Source organism: Branchiostoma lanceolatum, chromosome 13 (assembly GCF_035083965.1).
Source record: "Branchiostoma lanceolatum isolate klBraLanc5 chromosome 13, klBraLanc5.hap2, whole genome shotgun sequence".
NCBI lineage: Eukaryota > Metazoa > Chordata > Leptocardii > Amphioxiformes > Branchiostomatidae > Branchiostoma > Branchiostoma lanceolatum.
In genome coordinates, this window is record NC_089734.1 from 7,913,145 (window position 1) to 7,931,888 (window position 18,744).

At 39.6% G+C, this 18,744-nt stretch overlaps 1 protein-coding gene across 11 annotated transcripts in view; it reads left to right on the plus strand.

Moving 5' to 3' along the window:
- LOC136447201 (kinesin heavy chain-like) overlaps positions 1 to 18,542 on the plus strand; it is a 37,396-nt gene extending 18,854 nt beyond the window's left edge. For 4 of the 11 annotated variants that reach the window (XM_066445905.1, XM_066445906.1, XM_066445908.1 and 1 more), the window contains exons 10-30: positions 292 to 589; positions 977 to 1,012; positions 2,384 to 2,577; positions 3,007 to 3,114; positions 3,645 to 3,812; positions 4,632 to 4,781; positions 5,042 to 5,065; positions 5,257 to 5,355; positions 5,881 to 5,976; positions 6,455 to 6,572; positions 6,912 to 6,988; positions 7,419 to 7,528; positions 7,739 to 7,840; positions 8,257 to 8,389; positions 8,675 to 8,779; positions 10,479 to 10,615; positions 12,468 to 12,550; positions 12,815 to 12,935; positions 13,268 to 13,359; positions 14,139 to 14,249; positions 15,252 to 18,542. In XM_066445905.1, the coding sequence (XP_066302002.1) occupies positions 292 to 589; positions 977 to 1,012; positions 2,384 to 2,577; positions 3,007 to 3,114; positions 3,645 to 3,812; positions 4,632 to 4,781; positions 5,042 to 5,065; positions 5,257 to 5,355; positions 5,881 to 5,976; positions 6,455 to 6,572; positions 6,912 to 6,988; positions 7,419 to 7,528; positions 7,739 to 7,840; positions 8,257 to 8,389; positions 8,675 to 8,779; positions 10,479 to 10,615; positions 12,468 to 12,550; positions 12,815 to 12,935; positions 13,268 to 13,359; positions 14,139 to 14,249; positions 15,252 to 15,280 (2,391 nt within the window). In that variant the 3' untranslated portion in view covers positions 15,281 to 18,542. Of the gene's footprint in view, positions 1 to 291; positions 590 to 976; positions 1,013 to 2,383; positions 2,578 to 3,006; positions 3,115 to 3,644; positions 3,813 to 4,631; positions 4,782 to 5,041; positions 5,066 to 5,256; positions 5,356 to 5,880; positions 5,977 to 6,454; positions 6,573 to 6,911; positions 6,989 to 7,418; positions 7,529 to 7,738; positions 7,841 to 8,256; positions 8,390 to 8,674; positions 8,780 to 9,588; positions 9,903 to 10,478; positions 10,616 to 12,467; positions 12,551 to 12,814; positions 12,936 to 13,267; positions 13,360 to 14,138; positions 14,250 to 14,827; positions 14,847 to 15,251 lie in introns of those variants that run through there. The other 7 variants (XM_066445911.1, XM_066445916.1, XM_066445912.1 and 4 more) reach the window with 5 other exon arrangements.
- Positions 18,543 to 18,744: the final 202 nt, after the last annotated feature.

Sequence of the window (18,744 nt, forward strand, 5' to 3'; positions counted from 1 at the left end):
CTATAAGTATAAGCCCTAAGCTTGAATCAATCCTCTAAAAATCTTGAGGGCTTAGAGTCCAATTTTAATCTGAAGTACGCTGCTGATTTTCTTTCCAACAGAAAGCGTACATCCCTTATCGAGACAGCAAAATTACCAGAATCCTCCCTATCAGGATATTGCTAACCTGTACTTGTCAGTAACAAGCCTTGCAAAAACCAAGACCCTTTTATAAGTACATGACCTAAACCTTAAGAATCATTCCTATGGACTTATCTAATTAGTACATTGCTGTGTTTTTCTTTCCCACAGAAAGCGTACATCCCCTATCGAGACAGCAAGATGACCAGAATCCTCCAGGAGGCGCTGGGTGGAAACTCACGTACCACCATCATCATCTGTGCTTCCCCGTCCTCCTACAACGAGTTCGAGACCAAGTCCACCCTCATGTTCGGCCAGCGAGCCAAGACAATCAAGAACACTGTTACTGTCAACCTGGAGCTTACCGCAGAGGAATGGAGGAAAAAGTACGAGAAGGAGAAGGAAAAGAACGCAAAGCTACGCGCTTTGCTGCAGCGGTACGAGGCTGAGGTGTCCAAGTATGGGCTTGGTAAGTATGAGTATATCCGTAGTGTTAATCATTGGCCATCCCTCCTGTAGATGTCACTACATCCATTGCTTCTCATTTCATCTGAACTTTGCAAGTATGCTGATACTGTACTTTGGAACAGAACTTTCATTTGTATGATCTTGTAGATCTATATGTGAATTTGTTCGAAAAAGGTATTCACACTTCTAGAACCGACCAATGTGAAGAAAAATCGAAAATTCAGCACTCATCATATTTCATGTCTTACCATTTATCACCAAATCACATATCTTATGCATCACCAGAAAGACATATATTTTCTTCTTCCTTCCTTTCCACTTTCTACCTGTTCTATTCTTTCCTGCTCAAAATGTCATATTCACCTCAAATTTCTCTTTCTGACTCAAGAAACCTTAGATCTTACTGATCCTGCCCTTCTAGACAGTAAGTTCTTCCTTTACCACATAATACCCTGTGATGTGTTGGTAACATTTGATGCTGAATTATAGATACACTTTGTCTTTTTCTGTGCTTTTTCAAAACTTTCTTTAATCTATTATACTTATATAGTTTGTCTTTTAGTCTACAGTATGTCATAATTTTGTGGTAGACATAATTCTATCTCTTAGCATGTCATTCATTATCATTGACTATTGATTTGAATTTTACTGATAAATTTCTGTTCTAATAGATGTCATATTTGTTTGCATGCTACACAACATCACATTCTAACAATTCACCCGATTTTAGCACTAAATCCAACAAATTAAGTCATCTCTCCTATTTGCAGCATTAAACCACCACATTCACACCCAACCACAGGTCAAAACTTGCCAATACTTTTCTTTCAGGAAGAAATTTCGAAAATCTATGTAGCTTTTTCCAGTTTCCAAATTCCCTTTATTTGTCGACCAAAGCAAAACTGATTACAAAACATCAATTATATCACGAACTGTGCCCTTCTACAAGACTTCAACAGAAAGACATTACATGAAACTGCAATGCAGCTGTGTGTGATGGGGTGTTAGATTCCCATGTCGTACTCAACTAGCCATTCTCTCTCTCTTTCTCCTTGCCCCTTGCCACCCTCCCTGCTTCTGCATGCAGCACAATGTAAGTCCCCAGGATGTCTTCAGAACTTATCCCATTCTTACTATTCTGCCTAACTCCTCTAACCTACTTACTGTGTACGAGTAGTTTCGGTATATAGTGTTAGTGACTCTTTGAAGGGAGAGCTGTACTCAGGATGCTGTGTATCAGATTGCACAGATTTCATTTTAATCTAGATATACATGATAAATACAAGATATGCATGATGAATTATTAACTGATTCCAGACAACTATGGAATGAATCCTTCATCTGAATATTGGCTATTAAATTCTTATTGAAGGCAGCTATATTGCTACATGTATGTTGTGTAATGATGCACATTATTAGAACTTAAAGAAATCGTCTTTCTTACTCTTTAGAAAAACATATTGGTCCAAATTGTCCTAGTTAAGCATCACTTATTGTTACCTCAATATGAATATGTCATTAAAAAGAGGAGATCATAGAAATTTCCAGACTAGTACTTTCTTACTAAGTATGTACTAAGTACTTTATCCTGCCGCATATGCCGGGATGGGCGTCAGTGGGAGGTGTACTCAAACCAATAGTCAATACACATTTTATATAAGATCATGAGTTTTCTAAAGTGACTTGACTAAAGCATTTTTGCATCATCATGATCCTAACTTTTCTTCAGAATGGACAACCTGACAGGAAAGCTGTTGTTTATTATCCCAGCTTACGAATGTTGAACCGTTCCCAGGTGATGCTGTCCCTGTGGACGTACTGAAGGGTATTCTGGCTGACAAGTCTGCTGTGGTGGACAACACCCCCGCGCCGCCCACCATCGAGGCCGTGAACAACAATGCCAACGTCCAGGCTGTGGCTGTGAGCGATGAAGAGATGCGCAAGTTTGAGGAGGAGAGAACTCAGCTCTACCTGCAACTGGATGAGAAGGTAGAAAAGTACATCCTTACACAAGAACATGATAGACTTTTGAATCTTGTTCTTCAATGAAGTCTTAAAAGCCTACACAATTCTGGACAAGAGCATGCTAAACTTTCTTCCAAAAGCCATCTTGTAATTCAATGAAATATTAAAATCCTATCATATATCATATCAGATGTTGAAAATCAACTTGAAGTCTAAAAGAATATTATAGTTAGATTTTTAAGTAGTACAGAAATTAAAAGTTGAACTACACATTAATAAGAGTGCTCTTTTGCTCATCGTACCATTTCAACATGTGAAAAAAGTATGTGATGATTGCAAACTTTCATCTGATTTTTTACTAAACATACGTCCTGTTTGTTGTTAAACATAAATCTAGAAATCTAGAATTATTGTACATTTTCTGTGGAAAACAAACATTTTTTCTTTCTGCAGGACAACGAGATTAGCCAGCAGAGCGTGATGGTGGAGAAGTTGAACTGCCAGATGATGGAGCAGAACGAGCTGCTCAACCAGACTCGGCGGGACTTTGAGACCCTCCAGGTCAGAAACACAGCCTTCATGATTCATGGACTCCTCGCAGATAACAGCTTTTAGTGACCTGTTGTGATCAAAAGCTAGAAAATCTGGATGACAACATGTTCAGTCATAGTCTTGTCTAGCCATGTATGCATGTAATGGTAAACATTCCATTGAACATTGGTCTCTTTGAGTTTGTAAAATCATGTAATGTAGTGTTTAGTCTCAAGTTAGATAGAATTCTTTGGTAATGTTATATAAGCAAAGGTGTACATGTGTAGATGTTAATCTCGATGTTTAGTACTGCTCGACCTTGCCATTGTTCCTGTTACAATTATTGTGCTAAAAGTTTGATTGAATCAAGAATTCTATTGTGTAAATAGATAGAAATGAACATGCCATAAATTTGACCCCGTTTACAATTGTTGGGCAGTAAAGTTTGATTGAATCAAAAATTCTATTGTGTAAATAGATGAATTTGCCATACATTGTACCCATTACAATTGTTGGGCAGTAAAGTTTTGATTGAGTCAAAAATTCTGTTGTCTGAATAGATGGAGATGAACCGACTGCAGTCTGAGAATGATGCAGCAAAGGAGGAGGTGAAGGAGGTTCTTCAGGCCCTTGAGGAGCTGGCTGTCAACTACGACCAGAAGTCTCAGGAGGTGGAGGAGAAGATGAAGGAGAACGAGCAGCTGAACGATGAACTCAGCCAAAAACAGGTCACTCTTTGAGTCTACAACCTTGTCTTGACTTAGGCCCGATTTACACACAAGGTTTCGGAGTTGACTCTGGGCTGTGTGTGAGGAGCTTTAGGCTGCTCAAGTACCTACTAGAAAACGCTACTTGAGTGGCCTAGGGTTCTCCTTGCACAGTCCTGAGTCACCTCCAAGTCGATTCAAAAACCCAGCCATAGTCTTTTATTGAACCATCCTAAATTGTTTTTACCTCATTAACGTATCGATGCTGAGTTTTGGTATAAAAACTGGTTCTCCAGTTCTTGCCTTTAGTCACTGACAAAAGATAGCAGATGCTGTCTGAAAGTTATGTTTCAAAATTATATCCAGTTGCTTGAGCGACTGGCTTTTGGCAGGTGACTCTTTGGACTTTGAACTTTATTTCACATCTTTAAAATGTTGGCACTAAAGCATAGCCATGTGCAGAATACAAGTAGTCATAAAATCCTAACAAATAGTAACTAAGCATATATCAAACAACTTAAAGAGTTTATAAAAAAAGAAAGAATGGGAAGCCATAGTTTTTTAATTTTTTTTATATTCAAGTAAGAAGGCATTACAGACATAGTGGTGATGCACTCAATTTGACAAACTTATATTAGCGATACAACTAAATATATATACACAAGACATAAAAGTGAAAAGATAAGAATACAATACTTTGTTGCATTAACTTGTTACGAAATAATAATGAAGTAATAGGAAGGCATATTGACTAATAACATGGCATATACTACAGTGCATCCTATCTCAACAAAGTAAGATAGCCAGAGTGTAACCGTAGGATTTGTTGCCATGCTGTAGACCTCTCTACGGAGTACTGAAGGGGAACTGCAGACCATCAAGGAGGTCCAGACCCACCAGCGCAAGCGGGTCAGCGAGATGATGGTCAGTCTGCTGAAGGACCTGGGCGAGATCGGTATCACTCTGGGCACCAAACCCGCAGATACAAATGTAAGGAAGTCTTTATGTATGATGTCAGCAAACTTCTACAATGTACCACAATCTTGCTCCTATAGCAAAACAAGATGGGGAACATACATGAAGCTAGCAAAAATTTAAAGATATTGTTATATAGAGGGTTGTCAGAACGTTTTTGAGAACACTTGTATGTAAAATAGAAATATGGGGGAGGGGTACTTTGATATTGTTGTCTTGTCTCCACTTTTAGCTAACTCTGACTTCTTTTACCTTTTTTATATCATTGATTAAAGATCCAGCCAGGAAAATTTGCAGAGGTAAGATTAATGTAAAATGGTCTCTGTCCTGCCATGCATGTACATTGAAGCTCAGACAGACTTGATACTTAATACTCCCGAAACTGAAATGCATAAGTATGTTGTGCCATGAATGAAACGATCCAACATGTGCTATGAGAATGCTGAGCGAATCTGAGCTAACTGTTGACTTGGTTTCTTCTCACCATTAGAACACATCTGGGGAGGTGAACGGGAAGATCGAAGAGGAATTCACAATGGCTCGACTCTTTGTCAGCAAGATGAAGTCAGAGGTGAAGGCACTTGCAACGGTAAGTTTCAACATCATCAATGGCTCAATGGTTTTTAATTTTATTCAGTAAGAATCTCTCGGGCAACAACACCCGAATTAAGTCCTTATTACAGAGGATATACAGTATAGACCACATTGAAACAATGACTTGTTACACTTGACGTAACATTGTCACTTAAAAACATCATGTAAAATATTCCTGTCATCATAACTTCTGCAGTGCGGACTGTGGTTCACCTTCAAAACAGCACTGATATAACAACTTTTCCAAACTTACTAGAAATGTTTTTACAAACGTTAACATGTAAGGTAGTCTTTAGATAGATTCTTGAGAAAGACAAAGTCGAAACCAGTCAAATTCAGTCTCAGCCCAAGCTCCGAATGAAATTAGTATTTAGAAAGTGTATACTGTACATACCATTGTACCATTAAATTTCAGTGCACACAATACAACAATTAAAAACAAATTCTTTTCAAAGTAAGCTGTCAGCAATTGATCATGACTGTTGTAAGTTTTCTTCATGTCTTGCTTGTGTTGTAACAGAGATGTCAGACCCTGGAGATCACCAACACTGACTGTAACAAGAAGATGGATGAAAATGAGAAGGAACTGGGTCAATGCAGGATGCTCATTCAACAGGTAGGGACTACCCCCTGGACAAGGCTAGGGGAGTATTTACAATCAAGGGAATAACCTAACTGATATGGCATTGGGGTGGTTGAAACTGTCTACTTATCTAATTCATCATGAGAAGATAACAGCAAAAAGTTTCTGTCAGATGGGATTGTGAGATTGAAGGGAAGCACAGTTTATGTCACATAACGTTACCTATAGATTACATGCTAACAATTATCCTTTTACTGTTGTAATTCGGTAAAAGTTCCTTCACTCAAGAATTAGACATTTTTTACCCCCTCTACTCTTTCATTTGAAGTACTATCTTCCAAGATTTAGCTCTGGACACAATTCTCTTCATCTTCAAAGAAATATACTGAATACTTCACTTGCATTTTTAGATCTGCCCTGGGTAAGCTAGAAGAAGTATTACAGGTAACTTTTTTGATGTGATAAGATGTGGGGATATTCTAGCATGTGTTAACCTGTTGTTGTCCTGTAGCATGAGGTGAAGATGAGGAGTCTGATTGAGTCCATGAAGGACGTCGAGCACAAGAAGCGTTCACTGGAGGAGTCCGTGGATTCCTTGAACGAAGAACTGGCCGAGCTGCACTCATCGGGTACAACACACATTCAAGTTTATAACCTATTTATGCAGCAACTTTGTGAGGAAAGCTAATTTGTCAGTCTGAGAGCTATCATTGTTACACATACAAAATGTGTTTGTTCTGTCAAAGACCAATCAATGGTCAGTGATTGACAGAAAAAAAGCAAGGCTACACGGCTACTTTGAAAATACAATCTCTACAGTCTTTTTCCTTCAGGAAGGTTATTAATTCAACATAGCTGTTCAGAAAAGATATCGCATCCATTCTTACAAAGGAGTTGGTACTTTGTAACGCATTAGATAGGTTTACATTGTAGCATTATTTATCTCCATTCGATTTTATTGTGTGCAGAGGAATTACGTGTCGCTGCCCTTCGTGACAAGGAGGAGAAACACGCAGAGAAGATCGAGAGCACTCTTCAGATGAAGGTCAGAGCTTTAAGTTATTGCCCAATTGAGATAATAGATGAGAACTGTTTCCCTCAGAATAGAAAAATGTCCAAAGCATTTCTGTAGATACTAACAACCTTTCAGTACAGTTAAATGTCTTGTTTGGGGTATCATACTTTGTGTCAAAGTTTTTTAAAAAACCTATAAACTTGTTTCAATATACTGTATGTTTTAACTGACGGAAAATGGATGCCTGCAGATTCAGATATACATGAAGTTAAGGTTAAAGTCCTTCCCGCACCAGATGGTTCATAGGGAAGTGCCCATCTCTATTTCAATAGCCCTTGTGCCACACACATAGATATAGTAATTATCAGTTCATACTCTACACAAGTCTCCTGCTGTACTTCTAGCCATCTAGTTAGAGTTTGAAATGTTGTTTGCTTACTTGTGTCCCTGTGCACCCCAGTCAACCCTGGAGAAGCAGATTGAGAGCCACCGTGAAGCCCACCAGAAGCAGGTGGCACGGCTCAGGGATGAGATCGAGCAAAAACAGGGACACATCGACCAACTCAGAGAGTAAGTACTGGAAAAGGTCGTCTTTGTTGCACATAACCTGTTTATTAAAAGGCCAGGATCTTTTGTGTGGCCTTTGAAAAAGTTCATCTTTGTTGCAGATAATCTGTTTTGTAGAAGCCAAGGATCCTTTACGTTACCTTTGAAAAGCGTTATGCTACTGTATATTGAAAATATTTTTGGAAGTTAGTAATAACTTGTCTCCTCCCACAGCCAAAACCAGAAGATGATTCTGGAGCACGAGAAGCTGCAGAGTGACTACGAAAAGCTGAAGGAAGAGGAGGCTGAGAAGTCCAGGAAACTGGCTGAGCTCACGTGAGTCAAACACAATGTACTACTGTGTCCACTGGGACAGGAACTAGAGCGTGATATGTTAGCTTTCTAATAGTACAGAGGTATTCTTACTGAAAACAGTTCTCTTGTACAGTCAAACCTGGATTCAACAACCGCTCAAGGGACGAGGGAAAAATGGCTGGACAGGGTGGGGTTAACTATGTAAAAATGGACAAGACTTTTATCATGTCGCTTGTAACTGGAGGTGGTTTCTTCCACCAGGTGGTTGCTCGACCAGGTTTTACTGTATTTCTGAACCGCATCATATCCACAAAAGTGTCATCATGGTTATTCTATACTTAGGGATGTGAGAAAACCTTAAAGTTTGTGTATCCTATCAAACAGTTGATAATTTCTGTCTTTTTTTAATCATCTCTTTGTTCACCTTTGCCCGACAGCCTGCAGACGGACCGCCGCCAGCAGGCCCAGGCTGACCTGAAAGGTTTGGAGGAGACTGTGGCTAAGGAACTGCAGACCCTCCACAACCTGCGCAAGCTGTTTGTTCAAGACCTCCAACAGCGCGTTAAAAGAGTAAGCTCGTCCACTTATGCAAGAATATACATGTTATAGAAAGAGTCTTTTTAGATAGTTGCTGAACTGCTATTGTAATACTGAATACTTTTTGGTATGCATATGAAGAATACCTTTGTACAAAGCTATGTATCATTCAGCTAAAAACATTAACCCTACATGTATGGATACAGTTTGAAAAAAGTACCATTCACATTGAGAATACTTTGTATTGGTAGGTAACCTCTGCTAGTTTGATTAAACAATAGCAGAAAAGAGTCTGATGACAACCCTCTTTCCTTTCAGTCCCAAAACAACGAAGATGACGACACTGGAGCCAGCGCTGCCCAGAAACAGAAAATATCCTTTCTTGAGAACAACTTGGACCAGCTTACAAAAGTTCATAAGCAGGTATGTACATTCGTCTTCAATTCTAACTCTTTACTGACCTTCCGACTTACTTATTAAATGCAAGAACTTACTGTCCAGATCTACTTCGTAGAATGTCTTAGCCAAGTTTTATCGTCATTCATTTCATCTTTAAAGGAAAGCTAACAACAAGAAACTGTTTTGCTTTCTTCTAAGAAACATGCAAGAGAGGCCTTACCTTACTACACATCCTCTTTGCAGCTGTGCTCCATTTTCTGTGCCTTCTTATATCATCTTGACATGCCACATCTCAACCATATCTTATATGAATTCTCTTATACTAGTTTCCAGTGTTGTCAAGTTTAACTTATCTTCAATGTCATGCAGCTGCCATACTGTTTTCATGTCTTGTCTGTCGTGTTCATATTGATTTCAGTTGGTGCATTGTACTGTCAAGGGCTACTTTGTATACTACTTTCATCTTGCTTTAGCATTGATGGCCTCGCAGTGAAAGCTCTTGCTATTCGCCCTGAAAACTAAGCATGACATTGTCATTGTAAGCATACTTTTGCAATCACCAAGAAATGTCTATAAATCATCTCAACTGTGACTATAAAATGGATGATATACAGTGAAAAAAAAGGTTTTTAGCTTATAGCAAAAAACACTGGTGTAATTATTTAACCATATTACCCTTTCATGGGTTGAAAAAAAAATTTGGAACAAAATCACCAAGTTAGAGAACAACGTGCCTCTGGTAGTCATATTTGGTTTGATATGTTGCTGAAACTAGAAAAAGCCTGACTGTCATTCTCCATTCTTCTTCTCTCCACCCTGCCTCCCTTCGTAAGTTCGGGCCCCTCGAGGAGGCGTGTCAGTCGGAATGCGTACTGTTCGAGCCCTTTCTTAACTGCTTTCACTGCAGGCTTTCCAATGCTACTAGAAAGGTACATGTGACTTCTCATGTGCCTACATGTGTTGTGTCCAATATGCACTTCATCGTAGCCAATCTGTGCCGAGCTTCTGTCAACACAAATGATGTGCTCTGGACATTGTTGTGTTGAACTGTCAAGCATTTGTAACAAGCTTCCTGTGATTGGTTGTTCACAAGAGGCATCTAATGCTTGATCTGAAAAATGCATGGCATGCCTAGTGCCTGCCCAAACAAGCATGCGGTGCTGCATGTATGGTGTTAATGTTTGCCTGAATGTAGGTCCAGGCTTGCTAGCTCTAACCCATCAAACAGAATATATCATGTGTCCAATATTTCTATATTCACCTTTATAGTCTTAAGCGATAAGCACATCATAGAAGAAAGAGCTCAAGTCCACCAAAAGTGAGATAATGAAAATAGAAGCAATTTCTGGTCACTTACCACTGATTTCAGTATTGGCAGAAGAATGAGAGATGATAATGTCTTCAACAGTGCAGTGTTCATTCATGCCCAAGATGTTCTCTTTCTTTTGACGTACAATTAATGGCTAAACTGAGTCACACAGCTCACAATAGCAACAAATTGAACCTGTTTCATGCTTTGGGTGAACATAAACTACAGGAGCAAATTTCTCAAACAGTTCAAATTGATGATAGCAGGTACAGAATTTGCAATTGAAAGAAAACATCAACCATGCTTCCCTCAAGCTCCCCTGTATAGACTATCATATTTCAAACCATGTTGCGCTTGATACTAGTGAAAACATGGCAGGCTTTTGAAAAGGTTTCCTCTCTGTCCGTCCTCTAGTTGGTCCGTGATAATGCAGATCTCCGTTGTGAGCTTCCAAAGCTGGAGAAACGTCTTCGGGCTACGGCTGAGCGAGTTAAGTCCCTGGAGGCTGCACTGAAGGACGCCAAGGAGGGAGCCATGAGGGACAGGAAGAGGTGAGTTGGCCTGGGCATTTGGCCTGTATTTTTGATCTGCAATATATTCTGAATCGAAGATGATCTGCAATTACTGTAAGTCTACTTAGATCCGCGGTATAATTAGATTCGCGGAATCAATTTCCCCGCGGATATGTTTATCGTACTTTTGCCCCCCTCCCCACATATACGAGTGAGCTCGACTTCAGGGAAAAGCGACACATAAACAATGCACGGGATTGTGTAAAACATGACAAGCTTTTACACAGTACATACGAGTTAACAAGTGATATTACATATGATTCGCAGGAGTTTGGCCGAGCGGCATCGCTACTCCCGACCGCTACACACATAGAGTAATTTACCGAGAAATCAGAAAATAACTATCGAGATACACGCCACAATTTTGGCTTTGCATTGTTGTTACGGGCGTGGGGACGTTGTTTACCGGCGTACAATCACGCTCTTTTGTTTCTTGCTATTGTTATGCTTGCAAACCATCGATATCGGTGCCTTTGACATACGTTGATCTCATTAAAAACCTGTTTTTCAAGAAAGCCAGCAAAAATACGTAAAGAAAAAAAAGATTTTCGCCCAAGCATTTGAGTCCCTACGCTGTGATTTGCCGCCATTCGCCACCATTTGTGGTCGTATTCGGTGGAGAATCTATTCCTTTAATTTTCTTCCCGTGGAAATTCTGCTTTGGTAGGGTAGATGAGTCGTATTTTACGCCGTGATTTTACTTCAAAATACAGCGCGCTAGCGGCAAGGGCCTGACTGGGCGGCCATCTTTGTTTACTCTTGTTTACCGCCTGTTCGAAGCGCTGATTGGTTTGAGTCAGAAAAACTTTGCTCTGATTGGTTGACTGCAAGATTTCACGTGATCACAAGGCGGGAATTCCCCGTCACAGTTTCGGCGTGGACCGCATTTTGTGACGATTTTGAAGCAGTTTTGTGGCGACCTTCGTAACATTTTTGATTTTTAAAAATTAACCAAACATTTTCTGATGGCAGTATTCAGTTATTTTTTTCTACTCATCGCCCAGCGCGAATTTAGAACCACCGCGGATTCTCCATTTGCCCGAAACCGCGGATTTTAGGCCCCGCGGATCTAAGTAGACTTACAGTACCAAGTGAACACAAACATGTTTGACTGATCAGCCCCAGTCTGTGTCAAAGTCCAATTTTTGTGTTGGCAATTGCAGTTCAGCTTTGATTCAGAATTACTTGTACCAACACAGATGAACTTACAAGTGAAGATCTATAATGTACATATATGTTCATGTCATGTATCTATATATGCTGTGTTCAGTAACTGTGCAGATATCATAGAACAGATGAAATATTGATATGAACAGTCCAATAACTTTTTCTTGCCAATGGGGAATTCTTGAGAAGTTTCAATGATTTGATAGCACTGAGTTGGAAATTTGCAGAAAGGTAGGAGAGAGTTGAATCTTTAAGATAGATAGGAAACAATCCTACTGAAGAGGTAAGGAAATGTTTGTCTTTGTACCCCTCTGCACACAGATAAAACAATTGTTTAATGGCAGTACAGGGATGAAGAAAGTAGGGAATGGTAACAGATCAATTGCCCTCACTTCATTAACATATCTATTCAGAGTTTTGGTATAAAACCTGGTTCTGCCAGATCTTTCCTTAGTCACTGACACAAGATAGCGGATGCTGTCTGAAACATCTGACTGTTTCAAAATTTTATCCAGTTGCTTGTGTTACTATATTGGCGATCCATGTCGTATCTTAAGATCTCAACCTATTCGCTTTCAGGCATTTTTTCACAGTACTTTGTAACAGAAATATAACATTGTAGAAAAATGTTGTAGCAAATCTGATTGTAACTGTTTGCTTACAGATACCAGCATGAGGTGGACCGTATCAAGGATGCTGTGCGCCAGAGGAACATGGCCCGTAGGGGACACGGCGGGGCCCAAGTTGGTGAGTACAATCCGTCTCTTCTTCCTCCGTTACATTAACTTCTATGTTTATCAGTAGGGCTAAGATGAGAAAAATGTCTGGTAATATGCTAAAATCTTGCTCAGTGTCACTGACGAAAAGTAGTGGATACTACTTCAAATGTCTGACCGTTTCCAAAATCATATCCAGTTGCTTGTCAATGAGTAACTGCTATTTGGCGTCTCGTAACATGGTTATAGTTGGCTCCAAAATGGCAACAGCTAATCGCTTCTTTCCCGTTTGTAGCTAAGCCCATCCGTCCAGGCCAGCCCATTGGAGCAGGGATCCGTGGTGGCAGCCCAGGGATGTCCAACGGCCCCAGTATCCGTGGGGGCGGCGGCTTGTCACCTTCTCGTGAGCAGAACCCGTAAGTTTATTTATTCATTTATTGGTTCGGCATGAACACATTGATACATGAAGAGCTAACTAGCCCAACTAGCAAATGGCTATTTTTATGGGTCAACCCTGGGAAAAAATTGCAATCAATTCATTACACACACAATCAATAGGATACTTGGTTAGAACATTAACACCCATAAGTTCCTCCATTTCTAGTCCATCAAGGAAGCTGTTTTCCACATGTTTTTTTTGCATGCAAAGGGATTATCGAACTGATTATTAGTGAATTTCCATAATTTGTGGCTGTTGGCCTTTGTGTGTTTGAATTTTGGTGATGTTGGAATCACGTCTTACTTTCAGAAACATCATGAATTCTCCCACCTCACCCCGTGGGGATGCTGAATCTTCTCGCAAACTGCCCAACGTTCCCGTAGCTCTGCCCAACAGAGGAGGTAACATGACATCCCTGATTTTTTATTCAGTTATAAATCTTAAGGGTAGTCCCTTCAGTTAACTGAGTAACTGATTTCCAAGGGAGCCCTTACAAAATCATAACAAATCAGGATGAACAGGATAACTTAACAAAATATTGTTCAAAGAAGCCTGAAAAAGTACTCCTTTCAAAAGACTTTGCTTGGCTGAACTCTAAGATAGGTTGTTACATGGTTTTCAATCAACATCTGTGGTTTTGTGTCAATGCTGTTGGATCGCGAGCTTTGTAATCGATACCTAGTTGTAGGATGATGTTTTTTATTATCTATTAATGCTGATAATTTATTACATATAAGCAGCTAAAATTATGAATTTGATTACAACTGTACACTTTCCTAAGTCATTGTAAAATACGCAATTTCCTTACTTCCTTTCTCTCTTCTCTTTCCCCTAATATCACTAGAAACTGGTAAGCACAATCGTTTGTGTTGCATGCCATTGTGATACCCAGCCTCACTACAGCATGCTGAGTGATATAAACTGCAAAAAGAATAGAATCCACTGATTATTTTATAACCTCCTTTCATCAACAAGATGATGCACCCCCATAGAAAACCAACGTACATGTATTTGAATGGGTGTCTTGGATTTTTGTATGCTGCTTTTTGAAAGCATCTAATACATGTAGCTTGTATCATCTGGAGTTGACACAACACAAAAACCTTGGCATGAATCTTACTGATTAGACACAACCAGTAAAAAACATCTGCTGAGACTTTCACTTGCTTTCTTCCTTTAGGTGTGAGGATGTCAGATGCTGCTGACTTCAAGGACGCCATGCGGTCTTCCCGGGCCCGCAAGCTGCCCACTGGTGGGCCAGGCGTGCCCGCAGTTCAGGTGGTTCCCAGAAGTGAGTATAACGCATGACTTTGCAATTAGTGCTGCCCTTAAGCCCCCCTCTCACTGGACCCGTGAAACGTTGAGGACCTCGCTGCATCCCAGATTGAATTTGAGTAGCCTTGACTTTACAATGGGAATACCATGCAAAATGTACAAGTATGAATAAAAAGACAAAAAATCACACAAGGCTTAAAAAGATTTATTTTTCATCAATGAAATTTGTTTTGCGCGGTGTCAAATCGCTTGGTTGCAGCGAGGTCGCCAACGTGTCGCGGGTCCAGTGAGGGGGGGCTTTACTGTCTGTTAAGGAATGCCAACTGTTAGAATGGACTCCACAAATTAGTGTGAAACATAAGAGTAACATAGATATAGAATTTGGTCATCACTGGAAAAGCATGTTCATGATTACAGCCATCAAAAATTGTAAATATCATGTAGGCTGTTTATAGGCTTCTAAATAAGTATTGCAGCTTCAAATTTTTGCACTGGTCACGATTTCCATATCATTACTGCACAGCATTACTGGAGTTTTTTACTAATGATAATGCTTTTTTGTCCAATTTACCACCATGCTTGACTGGGATAAAGGTACAACAGTGAAGGAAAGGTACACATACATGTTACATAGCTGTACACCAACCTAACGTCTTTCCTTCATGTAGTAACTCGTGGTTCTCTTCCTTTTGTAGGCCTTTTGCATGTCAAAGTTTGTAGTTTGTATTGAATGTTTGCATGACATCAGTTTGGAAAGAATTGCTCTCTTACTGCATGCTGTACTAACCCACTCAAGTTCTCTTTCATAGATGCTTCATATTATTGAATGATTTGCAATCAGTTGTGTACTATGAAGGTAGTCAAATTGTTAGTGAAATAAAAGCATGTTTCCTTTTCACCAGTGAAAAGCAGCATCCATTTATACCAATAGTACATATATTACATATATTACATCTATTACTTCGAACATTTTGAATACCATTCACAGACTTACCAAGCTTTTTTTGTGTGTCTACAGCCAGTGAATCTTCAGAAGCCAAGAGTTGAAGTGTTTTCCACACCACCATTACTACTCAACAACCATGGTCACCGCAACACCCCACAAAGATGAGACTACTTGAAGAATTATAATACATCCACAGATGTCTTTAGTTTATCCTGTTAGGGATAAGAACAGTAACATACAATAGTTTGGGATGCTTATGACCAAAAAGAATGAAACAAGCTACGAAAAAATCTAAAAAGGCAAGTGGGAAAGCACAAATGTTAAGATAGGATTAACCAAAGTTACCAAGATGTCACAATGGCCCACAACATATGCACTGTAGAACTCTATAAAGAGGATCTTGGAAAATCCCTTCCAAAAGTGTAAGATAAGATATTGACTGCAAAAATGACTTGCAAAGTTAGTGTAAATCATGATGAACTGGAGAAGTGTAACTGAACGGAAGCTTGTAATCAATTCTTGTCATGTCGTGTAGGGCCGCTTGTTTGTACTTCTCCTTTAGATCTTCTCAGACGTGGTCTTGAGGTAGTGTTACTGCGTGCGAGTGAATGAGTGAATTGTAATTGCTGCCGGACACTAAAACAAGCCACATGCTTATAATTTGAGACCCTTGATGTACAGATGGCTATGTAAAGCTGAAATCCAACCAAACACAAAATGTCTAGGTTTGGTAACAATTACAAATGTCGTAAGTCAGTCCACACTGTAGGCATAAGGCAAAGGAAGTAGAACACATTGTTGAACGTCTTGACTAATGAAAAACTGCATCTAGATGAGTGGAGACAACTAACAACACTTTCTGATACCAGACTCAGAGTTGCTTGCTTGTGGAGATTGGAAGACACCAGCTTGATGGCTATTAAGAACATTGGAATAACCAACTGGTAGCGCATGATGTAAGATAATGTTTAGCATCTGATAGTACTGCACTGTTTTTCAACGCATCGTGGGGTAACATGTCGCATTGTGTAATACGCACCTCTGTAGCAAGAATTAGTAGTGGCTGTATAAACGAAACAAATATCACAAATGAAACTGCAGATTTGTAGCAAAATGTTGCAGTTGCTTCGGCAGGTACTGAAAACGAGAAACCAGAGAGACACAACATTTTCCAAGCACAAGTAAGAAAGGATTTAGGAAACAATTGCTGTAAATAGATTCAGTGGAATATAATTGGAAATGATATGGTATCTGTGCTAATGCTCAGCATATGATGTGTGTGTTTCGATTAAGAAGTAAGCGCTGTTGTTGTGGGAATAGGGTGAGGTGCAGAGTAGTTGCGAAGAAAGTTCTGTCCTTACAAAATGTATAGTATATCAATGTTCTCTTCCAACTGTGTGAATCTCATAGGACATAGGAACACAGACACGCCAGCAAATGCATGTCAAATGAGTGTTTCAACCAAATTGTACTTGTTCATTACTCCAGCACAGTCCATAGTAGGAGAGGCACACGGGACAGCTAGAAATTGCCTGTTGAAAACTAAAGCAAAACAGTTGGTTATTCCAAGAAATTGCTCGCTGCTAGCTTTGCCTGCCTTTGGTATCTGAGAAAATGCTCTACATGTTCACATGTGTTAAGTGGTATAAGGAAAAAAAGATGTTCAAAATGTGTGTTTGTGTGTGTGGATGTTTTACTGCAAAGAAGATCAACAATAATGCTTCATATTGATGTACAAGCTCCAGAAGAAACTATTGTTAGGATGCTTGTGCTGTTTCCCCTATTTTCCTTTTTTGTAGGGTTAGGTAGTAACACATTGGTGTGTAGGGGGAAGTGCCTGCCCTTTGTAATTATGTGTAAATTTGGTCACCATTGTAGGCATTTTGTCTGTACGGTATTTTAATCAAATCAGAATGGTACGTTTACCTGAGTAAGGGTTCGGAAGAAATCACAGGACTCTGCTCTGTTCCTGAAAAAAAGTTTATGTATGTATAATCAAAATTTTACTATTATTGTGGATAGCTTACTTTTCTGGAAGAAAAGCCTAACGTTTGATTTGATAAGGGTTGACAATGCATTTATCATCTTTATTTAGCATCTATATATACAATGTGGATTGTAAGTTGAATTTCATGTGATCTTCCACTGTGTGTCTCGAGGTCCCTCCAACACGCTACTGGATGATTGAATCAAGGGAAATTGATGTTGGAGGACTTATAAATATGGCTTGAATTGTAATTTATTAGGTTGTGTATGACAAAGCGAACCTTAGTTTTGTGTACAATGTAGCTGTCTGCATGGTGGGCTGATTGTGACTTGCACAAGTCCTGGCTATTTGTATGGTGGTTGTGCAGCCCCACTAACAGAAACAGAACTCTGTCCACTTGTGTCTTCAGGAATGCCACTACACATACTATTTCCCGCTATTAGTCCAAGGAATTTGACCAATAAGTGAAACTTTCACTGAGAAAAAAATTTCACTCTAAGAGAAAGAGAAAGGGCTTCTAGTAGTTACATGATGGCTCTCAGGTTCAAAACAAAACAGTTTCAATAGAGCCTAACAAGATGTCTCCTGATGTGGTTTAGATCTCAAACACGGCCAGCAAACCGTTGTACTTGGGACGTGGAGGAATGGTGTGGGGCTCTAGCTGTTTGAAAAATGAGGCTCATACTGTACTTACTATTGGTAGCACAGACCCTCATGTTAATCTCCATTAATATTGGTCTTTGGGTATTTTATTTACTTGGAAGATGATCCGTCAGATTTTGTAAATGGAAGGTTAGCGTGTTACAATACACGCCTTTGGCCACCCAACATAACACGTGAATTACCACTAACTATGATAGTTCCCTTTGCAACACCTTTCTGCACAGATATCCAGGACTTGTGCATAACAGTATATGAAGGAATGAGGGTTAGAGATCTTGGGAGACTGGTGTGTACATGTTACTATGGCAACAAGTATTGTACCTAGTGTATGGCCATGCATTCCGTGTGTTGAATCACCATGGAACTGTTCGGATTATATGTCCTCTCCCAAAAGCTTTGTGGACTGCTCAGGCCACAACCATAGCGTGAAGTGCAGTTCCATGTGCAAGATTTACAATACTCCATGGTTGGCTCTGTCCCAGAGGTGTAGCCAAAAAGAGAGGATTTGTATTGTCACTGCCTAAGAAATGCCGGGAGAGTGGCGTGTTCTGTATATGGCATTTTCCGCTGAAGGGTTGTTGTACACTTTGTGTTGCAGAAGATGAGAGCAAACGTGGTCTTGGCAGTCAGCATAGCAGAGAGAGGAAAGATGCTAGGAATCCTGTAATTGAAGTTAAACAAAGCTGTAATAAATTATGCATACCATGTTGCGACCGCTGGTGTAAATCTGTCTCTTCATTGTTTTTGGTCCTACCTGGTAGAATTAGTTTGGCTAATGTGAAATTTTGTTTGGTAAATCTACTGTAATACAAAAGAGTATACAGTGTGAATGATGACATCTTTAGTCTGAAAGGTTATTTGTCTTGACGGAACAGTTTAAAATGAAGAAAACTTACTAGAACTGGTTCTTGTCAG